Raw genomic sequence first — 17,906 nt, 5'->3', positions numbered from 1 at the left:
GTGGGTGGTGTGTGTTTCCTAGCTTGCACCTGCCATCGTGGGGTGTTGCCAGGTGGTGGTTGGGTCATCTGCTGGGTTGTAGTTTCTTTTCTTTGCAAGGGTGGAGCTGGGGGACTGCACCTTTTCTTTGTCTGGGATTTTTTTAAGGAGGGAGGTGCCAAGTCGGGTGTGCCTGTCCATTGTCTAGGTTCAGTACTGGTTTCTATTGGATGGGTTTCTTTCATAGTGTTTTCTATGATAGAGCCATTTGGAGGAGATGGTGATCTGTGTTGTGAAATGCTTGATCCTGGTGTGCCTCTCTTGTCATCTTTTATGTGTTTTTCTATCCGTTCTTGAACAGTGTCGATGGTTCTGCTGATGTGGCCTTGTAGACACCAGGGGTGCAAGTTTGAGTAGGTCTTTTCCAATTTGGGATTTTGGTTCAGGTTAGCTGCCTTGTGGGTGTGTCAGCTGGGTTTCTGCTCTTGTGCACCACATGGATAACTAACTGGTGCTCAGTGTAACTGTTGCTTAGTCCAATTTCAGTGATGCATGCTATTTCATCATGAAAATAGTTACCTCAGTTTTCTCCACCTCAACATCTGATGCCACCAAGACAAATTATTCATCTCTGCATGCAGGACACCAGGCTCAGGCACCCAGTACATCCACACAAAATCCAACCCCCCTCCCCCTGAAAAGAAACTGAAAGCTAGAGTTTGGATGAACTCCTACAGAGGAGCCTTCACACACAGTTCCACAGAAGACTACCTCCATGATGAAATAGCATGCATCACTGAAATTGGACTAAGCAACAGTTACACTGAGCACCAGTTAGTTATCCATGTGGTGCACAAGAGCAGAAACCCAGCTGAGACACCCACAAGGCAGCTAACCTGAACCAAAATCCCAAATTGGAAGAGACCTACTCAAACTTGCACCCCCGGTGTCTACAAGGCCACATCAGCAGAACCATCGACACTGTTCAAGAACGGATAGAAGAACACATAAAAGATGACAAGAGAGGCACACCAGAATCAGGCATTTCACAACACAAATCACCATCTCCTCCAAATGGCTCTATCATAGAAAACACTATGAAAGAAACCCATCCAATAGAGACCAGTGCTGAACCTAGACAATGAACAGGCACACCCGACTTGGCACCTCTCTCCTTCAAAAAAATCCCAGACAAAGAAAAGGTGCAGTTCCCCAGCTCCAACCCTGCAAAGAACAGGAACTTCATCACACAGGGAAACAACACAGCAGACGACACAACCACCAGCTGGCAACACCCCATGATGGCCGGTGCAAGCCAGGAAACACACACCAGCCACCAAAACAGGAGAAAATGCCACACTCTTAGTAAATGAAGGCAGTGAGCCTTTGCACAATTGCATAGTTTCTTTCCAATTAATTTCAATGTGGAAACACAAAACATCACATAGCTAATTCTTAAACCATGTTTACTACATCCATCATGAACATGTTATATTCAAAAAGAAAAGTAATGTTTTACATATATATAAGCAAATATAATGAATAATTTCTTGTAGCATTTTAAGATCAAGGTTTTCAAATGATTGTCTGGCAATAACATAGCGATTATTCACCTAAAGCAGTGCACAATAAAAACTTCCTCTGACATTGAAACGCTGTACGAAACTTGCAGTAGGTAACACTGTATATAATCTTATATACTGTTACTTCTTAATAATTACACACTGACAGGAACACCAACTATACAAATGCTTCTTATGCAAAATAAATTAAAAACTAATTTATTCAACGAAAAGTACACACACTCACACAAACACACTTCCATCAAGGTCTTACTTTAGTACTTCAGTCTTGCTCATCATCATCTGCAGACATATCACTAGTTTTGTCATCATCTGAAGATTTCTTCGTCTTCTTCTTCTTCTTCTTGTCTGTCTTCCTTATTAGCAGATCATCTTCATCTGCTTCCTCTTCTTTGTCCAATATTTCAAAGGTACCATCATTTGACCAGCAACTCTTCAGTATTATTTTAAATTCTGCCATTTCATGTCCAAGAAGTTTCTAGAAAATTCAAGGGAATTTTATTTTAAAATTTTGAACATATGCTGCATGTCATTAGTAGGGAGCAGGTAAGAACTATTTTTTTTTCTCTTGCTTCAGAAGTGCCTGCTGTATGGCTGCAATGTAATCTGCCAAGTGTTATTTCACATAAAAATGCTTAAGATGACATACGCGTATGTACATTTATTAGACATTTCAGACTAAACAAAGTTTTCAAATTATTTGTGTAAATGCATAAAATAGCTTAAATACTTTGCGATGGTACAAGATTTATTGAAAGATCGATGTTTATAAAACAATTTGGGGTTTCTATTTGCAAATCTAAGTTTTTTTGTGTGGCATGATACAAAAATTGGAAACTTCCACACAAATGCTTTGTGAAATAGTTAAGGATGTTAATGCAGTTGAAAGGGAATTGAACTATCAGCAACATGATATGCAAGTGCTTAAAGGCAAATCCCGAAGTTTGTTCAAAAAGCACAGGATACCAAAAACTCTTGTAAAGTTGCAGAGTGAATGTGTAGGTGAAATTGATGGTGTAAGTGTTAATGATATGCACATCTCACTGCACGTAATATGGAAAGGCAGTTTTCACAATGCGAGTCATTGTTCAGAGAATCAGCATACATTTTCAATGGAACTAGCCACTAACGCCCTGCTGTCACTATTTAGTTGACAGAATTTCAGAATATTAAATGAAGATATTTTTTTACTTTCAGCCACATACTTTCACTGCTTTGAGAACAGAAAAAAATAATATCTTCTAGTTTTTTAGCACTTAAAAGTCCACTCCCTAATTATAGCACCATAAATACAGTGAAAGACTAATGTCCAGACACGTGCCTTAACCTTTAGGTGCCCAAGGCCATTTTCACATGTAACCCCTTTGATGCCAGAGCCGATTTTGAGCCAAATGCAGAGTTTCAATTAAATAAGTGTCGATCGGAGGCTAATTGCCCTAGAGAGATGAGTGATATACCGTTGTATGCGGAATGAACCAGACATTCAGACTATATAAAATTTAAGCAAATTCGGCATATATGTGGTGGTGGGGAGGGGGCTAACTCTCAAATTTCCAAAATTTCGGGGGGGGGGGGAAATGGAGTTCCCCCTCCCCCCACCCCAAGAAAAAAATACATGACAGTGTCGACATGCACATGGAAATGATCGCTGACATGTAAAGAACACACAAATATTTGCATTATTAACATATGACCAAAGTAACGTGAGTTATACCCCAAAAAGCTTCAAAATGCAGTGGTACCTTGAAATGGCTTTAGCTCAGAGACTATTTGCCCTGGAGATATGGACGATATATAATTTATGCACATTCGGCGTACATGTGGAATGGGAAAGAGGGGAAATCCCCTGAAAAATATATATTTTTAAAGAAAATAAGGGGTTTCTCCCCCGCCCACAAGAAAAAAAGGATATGAAAAGTTCAAAATGCACATAGAAATTATCGCTGGCATGTAAGAAACAGAAAAATATTTTCATTTTTGTCATATGACCAATATTACGTGAGTTGTACCCCTGAAACGAAAGTCTTGTACGCCACTGTCTCAAGCTTCGGAATTGAGCAAAGTGCAGAGTTACATTGAAATGACTATAGCTCAGAAACTAAATGCCCTAGAGATATGAAAGATATACCATTGTACGCAGAATGAATCACAGATTCAGACGATATATAATTTATGCACATTCGGCATACATATGGAGGGGGAAAGGGGGGAAATCCCCTCAAAAATACTTTTCTTAAGAAAACGGTGTTTCCCCCCTCCCCCGAAAAAATGTCAAAATGCAAAATTTGTGCAAATTTGGCATATATATGGAGGGGGAAGGGAGAAAACCCCCAAAAATTATTTTCAAAAATTGTCACTTCACCCAAAAAATGTCCTCGCACTTGGGCACAAAATGACACCTACGCACAACATTCATGGACGAAAAGCTAGAACGCAGTGAAAAATGAGCGCTGATTCTTGCAGCTGCTTGAAATTCTATTTTTAGACAATGCAGGGTAACCCCTGTCGCAACTTGTGGATACTTGTGCTAAACAAAAACAAAGGTTTCCTTCAGCATGCTTCGAAATTCCATTCTCACAATGCAAATTCAACAACCAGTCTTCCCCCTCCCCCACCCCCTGCTTGCACCCTCACGGAAAACTTTCATTTTGACATCGGATACTGATAAACAAGTTTCCTTCGAAAGTAGTTAACAGGCGGGAGTGAAAAGCATTGCTTTCCTTTGTCGGCAAAAATTTTCCCTTGAAAAGAGACTTAAAAGAGAAGTCCCTTTTCCCGCCTTTTCACCTCCATCTTCATGAAGAAAAAAAAAGGTGCAAGAAACATTTCTGTTAAATACATGTGTTAGGAACAATATAAAAAAAATATCGAAATTCTAGCCAAAAATAGAAGTTATAACGTAAAAACTACGACCTTGACACAGCGTCTCCATCCAAATGCTTGGGACCGTGAGGGTTACATTTGGGCATCTCGATCGAGACGCTTGGTCGCCAAAAGGTTAAAAGATCCAAATTTACCTGAGATCTTTAGATAATAAATTGTTAATAACATTAAAACTAGATACAAGAAAGTCATGTTTTGTTTTTAACCATATTTCTAATTCAATCCAACAAATTTTGAATATTTTTTTAAAATGTGTGTCTGGCATTAGTCTTTACTAATGTAATATCTATACACACTCACCCACCATTCAATCAACTAGACCCACCTGTCCCTTGCAACAATGTTATATCCATATGCAATACTGTAGCACATCAGAGGGGTACCAGTGTCCCCATCTGTCTTCATTGCGAGATTGTAACACTGTGAACTATACTCCACATCGATGGTTTTGTTCTGTTACACTAAGCGACGTAATATTATGGAGTTAATGTCATTTGCATACTTGGCAGACTAAATACGTAACAATAAAAATATCAAAACACAGAAAGACACGCATCAGATTCAGAAGATGTACGGAGGAGGGTTAGTGAGCAAGGGGAGTACAAGTAGGTATGTGTTAGTGATGAGCATGAAAGTGACGATGTGACCAAAACTGAGCATGACACTGCTTCGGTTGTTACATATTTAGGCATGTGAGGGACAATTGTTTCCCAAGCATGCGACTGACATTGCCTTGATATTACATTACTTAGAAAACTGCAGCTGATATTAGAAGAAAGACCATTCAGCATGCATGTACAGTATAATTCGTATTTAATAACTAAATGATAGTTAGTGTTGGGGACAGGGGTACCTCACATGCCTATGTATGTTAGAGAAAATGACGTGCCTATGGCAGGGTTAGGCATACATAAGACATGGAAAAAAGTAATTAAATACGAGGGTGAATCAAATATGAACGAGCCTTGATTGGCTAAGCGTCGGAATGGGTAGCAGGGTGTGATTGGGCATGTGCGGTCAGTAGGTGGGGCTGTCGTGAGTCAGGAACCAGAACAGCCGGCGTGTCGCATGCTTCATTTAGTAGCTCTCATGATGGGTGAGCAGAGTGTGCCAGTGTCTGTTGCGCAACGCATAATCATCAAGTTCCTCACCCAGGAAAACATCAAACCGGCCGCAATTTACCGGAGACTGGAGGCCCAGTTTGGGAATGGTACCCTCTCGTGGACAAGAGTGATGGTGTGGTGTAAGGAATTCCAGTAAGGCCGTGAACGTGTTGCAAATGAAGTGCACCCCCGTCGTCCTCGCACCAGTGTGACGAATGACAACATAGCTCGTGTTCATGAGCTTGTCGAACAGGATCGCCGAGTCACTGTGAAGCAAATTGTGGCAGAACTTGGTGTGAGCTATGGAAGTGTCCAATCAATCATCACAAAGCACTTGGGCTTCCGCAAAATCACAGCTCGGTGGGTACCCAAGCTGCTGAATGTTGCTCAAAAAGATGACAGAGTTCGCATTGCTCGCCAGCTTCACACTCGTTTTGACGTGGAAGGGGAAGCATTTTTGCATCGCATCGTTACCTGTGACGAGACATGGGTGCATCATTACACCCCAGCATCCAAGCGTGCCAGCATGGAGTGGAGGAGGAAAGGCGAAGGAAACCCCGTGAAGGCCAAAGTTCGGTTGTCTGCGGGGAAGGTGTTGGCCACGGTGTTTTGGGACTGGAGGGGGATCCTACTGGTGGATTTCTTACACGAACGTCGGACCATCAACTCACCCTACTACTGCGGCCTCCTGGATCAAGTTAAGGTGCAGTATCGACGCAAACGACGAGGCTGTCCTATCCGCCAGGTCGTGTTCCTCCACGACAATGCCAGAACCCATACAGCAGGTGTTACACGGCAGAAACTGGTGGAAATGAACTGGAAACCGCTTCCGCATCCACCGTACAGCCCAGACCTTTCACCATGTGATTTTCACCTCTTCGGACCCCTCAAAGAAGCACTTGGGGGCGAGCGATTTGCGACCAACGATCAGGTGGAAACCTTTGTGCACAACTGGTTGGCTACCCGCCCAGCTTCATTCTACGAGAACGGCATCAAGAACCTACCACAACGTTGGGAAAAATGTATCACTAAGGGTGGAGACTATGTAGAAAAATAGGATGTGGCAATGTCTCCGTTTCCTTCAATAAATTTTGTTTTTCTGCACAAGGCTCGTTCATATTTGATTCACACTCGTAAACACTATCCAGGTGTAGTGAACATTCAGTTAGAGGGAACCTGAATAACTAGTCACAGGGAGAGTTACAGAATATATTGCAGTAATATGGACAATAATGCATGTACTCACCAATAACCTTGACTGTTCAGGTGTAAGGATCCCTCCAGCATAGCACACTTGGAATTCTGACAACAGCATAATAACACCTGAAAAATGACACATGCTTGTAAGTTTTCAGTGTAACAATCAGGATACTTTTATAAAACAAAAATAAAATACTACAGTATTCATCTTTAAATGTTAATAATTTCAATTTGCAAATTCAGCTAAAAAAGAGTTCACACTAACTTTACATATAAGGTACTATTTCCATTTCATATTTTTTATGTTGCTTTCATAACTCATGAGAAGGATCAATGATTGGACAAACACAATAATACATAAATTCAAGCCTGTCCAGGGTTCAAATCTGGGACCTCCAACTTTGTAGCAAGTGCTGAGGAGGTTACCTTATCACACTTTACATGAATTCTTTGTAGCATCTCATACATTTCAGTCCATATTATGCCTATTCCATTCTAATGGGTTCTATTGGGTTCCGTTACAGGATCGGAACCTTTTTTCTCGCACAATTTAAATTCGGTCCAAGTTGGGTATCATTTTATTAAAAAATTGTTCCTTAAAAAAAAAGGTTCCTGGACTGTATATAAATTGACCCGGAAAAAGTTCCTGGACCGAATTGAAATGCTTTCAATATGAAAAGGCTATACACCGTCTACAGTTTCTCTCCCAGTCAGGGATTGAATTTATTTACAATTCGTAGACAAGGAAAGTTGCCTTCTAAAAATGTCCACAAATATGTTTCACATTGGAATGTCACTCTGAGGTTATAGAAAACTTAGCACAGGGAATAAATCAAAATGCTGTTGTTCTCTCAAGGGTCAGGTTCAAAAACTCCCTTGTCGAAGAGTTACTGTACATAATGTAATGGACTATATTAGTGTGGCCTCACATTGATTTCAAACAAACCCATCATGTGTTGCTCTGGCATCCGATCCAGGCACCGCAGCCAATAGTAGTCATCAATGAGGTAACGTGAGGCTGCCGTGTTCCCAGCAGATATCACAACAGGGACAGGCAGGGCAGTGCCTATATTCCTTGCTACAACCAAGTGAAGGAACGTGCACGAGAGAATGTGGCTACATGGAGAGGGGCAACGTGACTGCAGCGTTTGAGTTTCGACCATTTCTACCTTGTACCTTAGATTCTCAAGACAGCCAGCAGCTGGATTAGTCTTTCATGCTCACAAGTGGATAATTGTTTATCGTCAGGTCCGTATTCGATCCAAGTTGCGTATTGTTTCATTTGAAAACTGAACTTGGAAAAAATGTTCCTGGACCGTATTTAAATTGATCCTGGAATAAAGGGTTTCTGGATCGGAATTAAATTTATTTAAAATTCCTTGACCTTTAACAACTCTGATGTAATTAATAGGGTCAAGAATGTTTCACCAGTTACGGCAGCCATTTCACAACTGGCCAGCCTGACACCTGGTGGCAGAATTTAGAACTACCATTGCACCATTCCCAAAAAACTTAAGGATGTGTTCAAATGCATTTCACGGCATATTTGATCGGTGATTATTTTGTATTTTTCATTTTTATATGGCATTCCTTTATTACTTCATCTAATAGTATTATAAATAGATATGGTGATAGTATATCTCCCTGTTTAACTCCTGTTGTTATAAAAATGAAACAATTTCAGGTAGGATACTGGAATATGAAATCAATTAAACTAACAGAGCTCATATACGCTGATGATATTATACTAATAGCTAATACACAGGCTAGTTTACAATATAACCTAAATATTCTTAATGAAGAATTAAAGAAAAAGAATATGGAAATAAATACGGAGAAAACTAAAACAATGATAATCAGCAGAGAAAAGACAAACCATAAGATAAAACTGAATAACGAACCTTTAGAACAAGTGACAAATTTCAAGTATCTTGGAGTAATTATAAACAGTCAAGGAAAAGAAGAGGAAGAAATAAGAGATAGAATCATGAAGACAGGAAAACTATATCAAATGATAAACCGAGGATTTATAGGCAAAAAAGAAATATCTACCCAAACAAAATTCACTGTATACAAAACAATTTATATACCAACACTTACATATAGCAGTGAAAATTGGACATTGACTGGAAAACACATGCAAAGTGTACAAACAATGGAAATGAGGTACCTTCGAAGAATAAGTGGGAAAACCAGGAAAGATCGGATAAGGAATCAAACCATTCGGCAATCTTTAAATGCTCAGCCACTACAAGAAACAGTTGAACGTAATCAACTTAGATGGTTCGGCCATTTGAGCAGAATGAGTGAGACGAGACTGCCAAAGCAGATATGGGAAGCACGTCCACAAGGAACAAGACCAAAAGGAAGACCAAGAAAGACATGGAATATGAGTGTCAAAGAGATTTTGGAGAAACGAAGCATAAGATGGAAAGAGGCACAGGAAAAGGCGATGGACAGAAACGTCTGGAGAACTCTCTGTAACCCCTCGACACCGGCAGGTAGAAGAGGACGCGACTAAGTAAGTAAGTAAGTAGATTATTTTGTATTGCTCATGGAACGTCTTTTTATCATTCAAATCATTTTGAAACACCCTGTATTATATTATTTTGCATCCACAAAAGTGGTTATGCGGACCTTTAAGAAAAACAAATTTTCACGATTCTTTTCTTGTAAAAAATATAGTTTTCTTCAAAATGTCTTACATCTCTTTACTATCATATAATTGTTCTTTACTGATGTGCATGGATGGTGAATTTAAAACATCTTGATGTAAATATATTTTTTTTCCTTTTGCAGTTATCACCACCCTCGATTCCTTAAAGGACAAGACTCCCGCACTGAATCAAGGCTGATGTGAACCTTCAGTGGAAACGACCCAGAGATCGTGTCCATGCACCCCAAGGACATTCATGATAAATTACAAAATTAATAAATGAATATGAATCACTAGCATAGCTTTTCAATTAAAAGATAATTATTTTGACTTTTTTGTTCATTGCACTAAATAACAAACTTATCAAGATTTAACACATTTTAACAGATTCAATTGAAACGCATACCATACCTTTCACCTTAATTTACAGACAAATATCTCTTGAAATTAATTAAGTTTCACAAGTTGAACACTTATTAGTAGGGCCCGGGACTATATGTCCTACAAAACTGTAAAACAGCATGTAATTATGTCATGAAAAATTAAAAATATGTCAGAAAAATGCAGAAATATTCCCAGTAAAGCCAAAAAATATGCACAACAGTAGCTACTTTCGAATTTCTCATCATACGGGAAGTCAGTATCTTCCAGGGAAGATGGACTAAAGTGGGGATGGGATATAAAATGAAGTCCGAAGAATGTAGTAGGAAAATACTGAAAATAGTGTGAGGTTCGCTGCAATTATCCTAAGTTTCATACTTTTGTGGAACCTAAATCATAATTGGCAGCTCGCTACAGCTCTGCTAAATCTAGGCAATCAATACACAAACACAACTTTCTAGGCAGATTTTGATGTTTCGCCATGTCTAAATTCTGCAATACTGAAGATCTCTATTGGAGGGGGGGGGTATTATTGTTCTATACTACTTGGTAAGAAAAAACGGTATCTGCTTTTAATTTCTTCATCTGTAATTTCCTTATCCTGCCATTGATAATATAAACTATTTGTTGCGCTAAAGGTACGAAGAATAAATTATAAAATATTCAATTATATGCAGACAATTACGAAGTTATACAGAAATATGTCTTATTACGAGAACATTTAATAAATATGTTGTAAAAACGCAAAAGTGATAAAATGTCAAAATATATTTCAGCTGATTTTCATCAGATACGTAAAGATCTCACCCCAATATTCGATCCGATACCAAATGAAAATTATGTTATGACATAAGTGGCCGCGGTGGCTCAGTCGGTAACGCGTCTGACTACCATGCTAAAGGTCCCGGGTTCGATCCCCGGCCGGTTCAAATCCGGGAACTTTTCTAACGATGGAAGCGGCCCCGGCGCCCACCCAGCATCGAATAACATGGGTACCTGGGGGAAACCCTGGGGGGTAAAGGCGGTCAGGGGCGTGATGCTGATCACATCACCCCCACTCACGACCGGATCAAGAAAGTGTGGGGCGTTACCCCCACACCCCCTATACGCCTCCATGGCATGGTGCCATGCACAGGGGAGAACTTTACTTTACTTTTACATAAAAGTCCCGGGCCCTATGTATCACCCAACACTATAAACTTTATGCAGTGTGTGTGAGTGCACTAAATGTGTAATCTGTGTGCACCCAAATACCTGAAGTGTGCTGTGATGTGTTTGGCATGCTACCAAGAACTCTATTGGATGAGAGCTCTAGGTTGCTCATGAACACTAGTTCATTTTGGTTGCACCAATCAGAGAGAAGCATACCTGATGTCATGTATGCAATTACTTCCTCTATCCACAAGTAGAGTTTGCAACCAACAACTACAAACAAACATAAGGCCACTATAAATATGGAGTGGTCTTACAGCTAAGTCTGCACTCTGAGCCAATTTTTTACTCTGCTGCAAGTTCTGCAGGACAAAACATTTTCATTCCAAAGTTGTCTCGAGGCAGCTTTTCCTGCAAATGCTTCTTTAGGGGTCTGTTTTGTATACTTAAGAATCGCTGATGCAAGAGCGGAATGGCTTGAAATAATGAATGAAGTTAGTGATCAGGCAAACAAAAGAAGAGGTATGACATGGCAATAACACCTGCGCATCTTCTAAAGATCTTTTCCAGTCTTATGGCGGGCACCCTATAAGCTAGGAAGGGAAGCGACCAATCCAGCACGATAAGAAATGCAGCAGCCAGTAGAACAAGGTTCACATAGTTCTTTTTTTTTTGCCACGTCGTGTCTCTCGGCGCCACTGCTGTTGTCTGGTTGGTCTGTGGCATAATCCCCGCTCTCCACTTCGCTTGCCAGAACTAGGACAGGCCGCCGTAAGAGTGGAAAAGACCTTTAGCATACAGTGGTACCTTTTTTTACATTCTTAGACCAATCTGAAAAACTTAAAATGCGAGAAAATGTTAAATTAAGGAATTTTTTCATAACGTTTTGTTATGTTCTGGTGAGCAAGATTGAATGTTTAATGCAGGAAAATGTAAAATCGGGGTTCTGCTGTATTTGCTTGATGTGCTTCGTGCCAACTTTGGCAATAATTGTATCACCTCTAGGTTTTTTTTCCAGATGCTTGTTCTCCAGACAGGATCTTTCAGGAATCCCCACGGCCAGAAATCACACCGGTTCAAGACCAGGAAGAAAAGCAAATGTTTCATGCACGATTGCCAGACCCACATTACCAGTTACAATGATCATTCTTTTCCAACTGTGGAAAAAATCCATGCAGATTTCGCATAATTCTCTGAAAGACTGACTGGAAACATGAGTGAACTGCTTACCTTTCTTTAAAGATGTTGTCAAACCCAACTGCCGAAGGGCAGGCTCCATTGATGAGGGAAACTGTTCCAAGGGGCCTGGTTGCAGGACAACGGTCTCAGTTGCTGTGTTTCCGGCTCGTGCATAGTCACTCTCTGTGTACGATTTGAACCACCTGCAATTAAAAAAGGGTTTTCATAACTTTACCAAGGCATCGGGTGCAGTTTGAAACTTCAACAATTTGGAAGTATTTATTGGTCTTTAATGTGAAGACTGCCTGTGTACCCAAATTAATAATACAAGTAATAAAAATTGTATATTTCTGAAAGCAATGAACCCTCTGTATAATATATTTGAATGTGTCTTTAAAAAAAAAATAACTACAATAGATTATATGCACAGATCAAGTGTTTCGGTATCTGAAATGTGTAAAAACTTGTAAATATAATATGTTATGACTTACTTAAGCTTTCAGTGTTGCCTAAGAGGAATTTCCACCAGTATTGAACATAGTCTTAAATTGTCACTTTAAATAATGAATGCAACGTGTATGACAAATGGTGCCAATGTGTGAATTAAGCTTCTTGCTTTAGGAAGGGAAGGAGGTCCACTCAATGGCACATTTGTGATTTCATTTTGGGAGCTACGATTTTATATGTATGCAAATTTGTATGTTATCAGTCAGTAAACTAAACCAGGGGTTCCCAAACGTTTGAGTTTAATGGCACCCTTAGTGTTTCCAAAATTTTCTGCAGCATCAGTTTCCAAAGTCATAATGTAGGCTTATTTAACACTTGCAATGCTAAGTTAGTGGTTAGTTTGCTTGTCTTAAGTTTCAAACTAAACACACATTTCAAATTCAGAAACATTTTACATGTATAAAGTACTAAATAAGGACATATTTGGGACAATTATATAATTTCAGTGAAAATATTGAAACATTTCGTGGTTCCCGGGCACCGCAATGCACAATTTGGGAACCACTTATTCTAAACTATTACCTTCTTAAGTAACTTCTAAGAACATTGGTTTTAACCTAGGTCATTAAATCTAATGATAACATTTAAAAATTTAGAAACTTACAGTCTAAAAAAGCCCAAACTCATACATAAAAAGACGTATTGAACTACAGGATGGTCACAAAGTGGGCATAACCCCCCCCTTATTTTCGACACATACCTGTCATTGATTAACCACCTCTGGGACTTCTTGGAGGCCCTTCAGAATGTATTGAGGAGAACGTCACTGCCCGGAAAAAGGTTTTATTCACACTTGCATCGCAAAGTGTACCACAATATGGCACAGAGTTCGGCTGTGCCACGAAAAAAGACTGTCTCCATACCGATGTTCGGACACTTAAACCATCGGGTATGTGTTTATATCAAGCATTCAACCATAACCATCGAAAACTTGACTAAATTTCTATTGCCAAGTTGAAACTGAACGTCCAGAAAACCTAGGTGAAAAACCAAGCCTACTGGAATGCAATGAACCCAGCTCAGTGAGGTTGGTCAATTGACCCAAAAACGAGACATCCTGAAGAATCGGTTAGGTCTAATTATAAAATATTTTTTTATTAATAGCATATTATTTTTATTTATTAAAGAATGGATCACAAAATGACACATCATAAACAATAAATGAAATATGATCTCCCTCTGTCAATAGTTATTAATAAATATAATCTCCCTATGACTTACCTAGTGTCCCTTCTGATCAACCTTTTATGTTAGTCCTGTGCTGAAGTTGAGTAATTCCAGAAGTATTTAACAGAAGAACTACTCTTCTTGAGCAGCAGCTTCATTCTTCATCAAATGTTTAATATATATCTTCCAGAGAACTCTACCCCACATATCAGACACACAACTCTAGATTTTCTATTGAGTTTCTGTCAAGACGCAGCAAATTTAAATTCCTGTTGCAATTTGTTAAAGAAACTGCATTCTTATTCACTGTTCTACTACAAATAATTGAACACATACAAAACAATACATCTTTTTTCGCATGAAATGTCTCTCAAAATTTAGGGTTGATTTTGAAGATAACTCCTAGACTTTTATAAAACGGGACAAATAGTGACTGTATGCACGGGACAACCAGGACAAGGCTGCATACTTTTGGGCAGGGAAATATCTTGGATAACTTTCACCTTTAATGGACACAAATGTTTTTTTTTTCTTTTACATAGTTAAGAAATGGTATGCTATATGCTTAATTCCATTTTCTTTGAGGGGGGATAGAAATAATTTTCCTTTACAGGGGAATAATTTTTTGGGGGGGAATCCCTGGCACTCCCCCTCCCTTTTCCCTGTACATTTGCAGTGCATGGTGCACATTATGCCATGTGTTTCAATACACCTGCTGAAAACACACACGGCTTTTATATTAGAAAATATTTTATTCCCAAAAAATATCACAGGGTAGCTACGATTTTTTGATTATGAAATTCCCTGACTTTTCCAGACATGTTTGTCGTCATGATTTTTGCTTTCGAACCTCATGTTTTTCAATAAAATATGCAGGCACGTTAATTATTATGAATATACACAGTTATAAGCTGAAAATTTACCAAGTGATTAATACAATGCTATTCAATGAAAAAATGAAAAACTATTGTACTTCCCCATTTTCACTAAGTCACTACAATTAAGGTGGTGTAAAAAATCAATAAAAAATTGTGCATATATCAAAGCTTTACAATGTAACCTGCATACAACCTCAATTATATCAATACAAATGAGAAACAACAGAAAATTAGGTCATGTAACTTTAGAAAATATGCAATAAGTTTAATGATTATATTTTTTAATTTATTGAAAATACGTAGTACATATTTCGGAAATTCAGAACGTGTATGGGGCCGGGGACCAACAATACACCTAAAAAAATATATATACGCGGGTCATACTTTGGAATCAAATATCTCCATTATTTGAGTTTTCCACATGCTGGAACCAATTTTATATTACGGAAAACATCGAAATCTGTCTATTAAAAGGTAACAGTTCCAAATGTTTTATGACTTTTCAAATTTTCCTAGCAGGAAGACTAATTATCACAGAATTTTGGCAATCATTTTGACACAAAATTTGAACCTTCCTTAAAATAATGAGCACTATTTGGATTCGAAAAAGTTATTTATGTTGAAAAGAAAACTTCAAAATGACCTTACGTAATTATACACGCTTCCCACGGACAACATATTCCCCGGTTGACAAGTGACAGTAAGTATCGTAAACTAGTGGGAATGAATGTAGAAATAAATAGGAACCTTAGTAGAGTGCATTCAGGGTCTTTATTTTAATACTAAGATAACCAAACCTGACCTTCCTAACCTACCCAGAAAAGCATATATTGACAAAATCTTAAGTAATCGCTAAAACTCTGTAGTATGTGTTAACAGACATACTAAATCGAAATCAAACCATGTAAAAGTTGCATTTGTAGCATAATGAAATTGTAATAAAACAAAAGAAACTTGGGGCCCATTTTCACCACTTTTCAGCATAATTTCATTCAACACGCAAAAAAATAGGTAAAATTACTATCGGCATGAAACCAACATTCCTACCTAACAGCGTATGTTTAATCCCTCTATTTCACACCAGTTTTTAAAAAATAAATTCGTTCTACATGCACAAAACACGTGCATATTCTAATAATGACGTCACTGATAGTGCAAAACATCACTAATTTTTCGGGTGTAACACATCTCTGCAATGTAAAAACTACGACAACGAGCAAATGAACTAGTTGATCAGGTTGTTTCTGAACGGGTCGCAAACGAAGGACTCAAATTCACAGAACGGGTTCACGGGGGAAACCGTTCGTTCATTTTGTAATTGGTTCTCCTGCAACTCCAAAATGCACGTAAATTCCAGAAAAAATGCAAAATTCTCTGACTATTCCCGGTTTTTCAGTCACGTAGCAACCCTGATATCAGCAGCAAGTCTCCAGTTTTTGCCACAAAAATGGAACACATGTCAAGCAATGTGTAGGTACCTTTTTGAATGCTCATGCCGCAGTGATTATTTATTTATTAGACAAATGATGCCAATGAAGTCCTTGCTGTATGGGAAAGTAGGAATGGAACCAGAAGAGCCTTCTTGTTCTCAGGTGTTGCCAGGATTTCACGTGTGTGCACAGATGTTCGCAAATGTTGTAAACAAGTTTGACATTCCTGCTTGGAATGTTGCCCCATCCTCTTGGAACCACATTCGGCACATGGGAATGTGATGTCTCGGGAGTTCTCGCCCCAGGAAATTGCACAACATTGAAATGTAGCGATCTGAATTGAAGGGAACAGTACCACTCGCCATCTTCAAACAGGAAGGGAGGGCAATGACCCCAAATTCACACACACCATATCATCACTCAATCAAGCAACATTATGAGAGTATTCACTGCATATTCGTTATTCTCGAAAAATGTCTCCATGGCACAAGTCGGATGCAGAGCGTTCCACTGCCGCATAATAACTTATGCACCACCACTCTCACAATGTCATCTACCCTCCAGCCTTAGTACTAGCGAACATAAAACAGTCAGACCTTCTTGCCAGCCCCTGTGTGACTGTTCTGAAAGGTTTAAAACATTAAAAAAAACTTACTTGATGACTTTCTTCTTCGATTCATTGGTGAACAGGAGTCCACGCTGTCCCTTCAGCTGGGCTGCAACCTTATGAAGATTGGTTTGGCACTCCTCTGCGGGAGTTTTACCCAGGGCAAGTGCCATTACTCGGTTCTTTCCAAAGAAGAACCTGCAAGTACAAAATACACAACAGTCAATTAACTTGTCACTTTACACAAGATGTATTCTACATCTGCATGTAAAAGATAATAGGTACATTATGAATGAAAGGTGCAATGTTACCTATTTGAACATCTGCCTCATTGCTGGATTGCCTATGTGGCTGAAGATGATCTGACATTTCAAAATTGGCCACCAAAGTCACCTGACCTCATTCCTTGTGGCTTTCTCCTTTGGGGATATGTGGGGCAGTGGCGCAACCACAGGGGGGGGCATTGCCAATGTCCCGCCCCCCAACCTTGGAAGTCAATTTTAGGGGGGGCAAACATTGACGACCAAAAGGACTTGCAGGGCGGCACAGAGGAGCAATTACCCTCTTCGATTTCAAATTTTATGCAAATTAAAATAAATTTTGTAAAATTTTCTTACTAGCTTCGCTCGTATAGCCTACTTTGCTGTTTCGTTAAGTTCAGAGCCATAGGTATGGGGACGGCAGGAGTCGGCCATGGATGCCAAACGATCTAAATGAATAAAGTTGTAAAAAAGAGAATGCCATGCCGACCAGCGAAATTATTTGTGCACTATTAAATCAATATTGTTTTCAATCGCAAAAATTGGATCTAAAAATGTTCTTGCTTGCTTCGCTCGCAATATAATTGTCTTCTATAATGCAATGTATTTAAATAATGTGTATTGTATATATGTATTGAATATATATTGAATACGTACACAATTTAGTGTTAGCATGTTGCATATGAATTTTCTTATTTTATGTCGCTCCATGTTGCATATGTGTAAAACATATGTTGTACATGAAAGTTATATACATGTTATATGTACAAAAAAAAATTATCTTCAGAATGCATTTATCGTTCATTTTCTGCCATTCAAAAATACAGTTTGTGTGCTTGTTTTCCATTGTTAGCTAATGTGAAATTGACGGTGTTGAAAAAATATTTCAAATCGTTTGACCAAACAAATGCTATAGCACAGACTTCTACCCCCTCTTTGCA

General features: G+C 38.9%; 1 protein-coding gene across 1 annotated transcript in view; it reads right to left on the bottom strand.

Moving 5' to 3' along the window:
• Positions 1-1,744: 1,744 nt before the first annotated feature.
• RpLP0-like (ribosomal protein LP0-like) overlaps positions 1,745-17,906 on the bottom strand; it is a 33,659-nt gene continuing 17,497 nt past the window's right edge. The window contains exons 3-6 of the mRNA XM_083127010.1: positions 16,754-16,903; positions 12,168-12,319; positions 6,795-6,871; positions 1,745-2,040 (exon numbers count right to left, since the gene is read on the bottom strand). Of these exons, the coding sequence (XP_082983136.1) occupies positions 1,825-2,040; positions 6,795-6,871; positions 12,168-12,319; positions 16,754-16,903 (595 nt within the window). The 3' untranslated portion in view covers positions 1,745-1,824. The remainder of the gene's footprint in view (positions 2,041-6,794; positions 6,872-12,167; positions 12,320-16,753; positions 16,904-17,906) is intronic.

Source organism: Lepisma saccharinum, chromosome 8, assembly GCF_977018435.1.
Source record: "Lepisma saccharinum chromosome 8, izLepSacc3.1, whole genome shotgun sequence".
In the NCBI taxonomy this organism is placed as follows: Eukaryota; Metazoa; Arthropoda; class Insecta; order Zygentoma; family Lepismatidae; genus Lepisma; species Lepisma saccharinum.
This window is presented reverse-complemented; position numbering and strand designations above follow the sequence as displayed.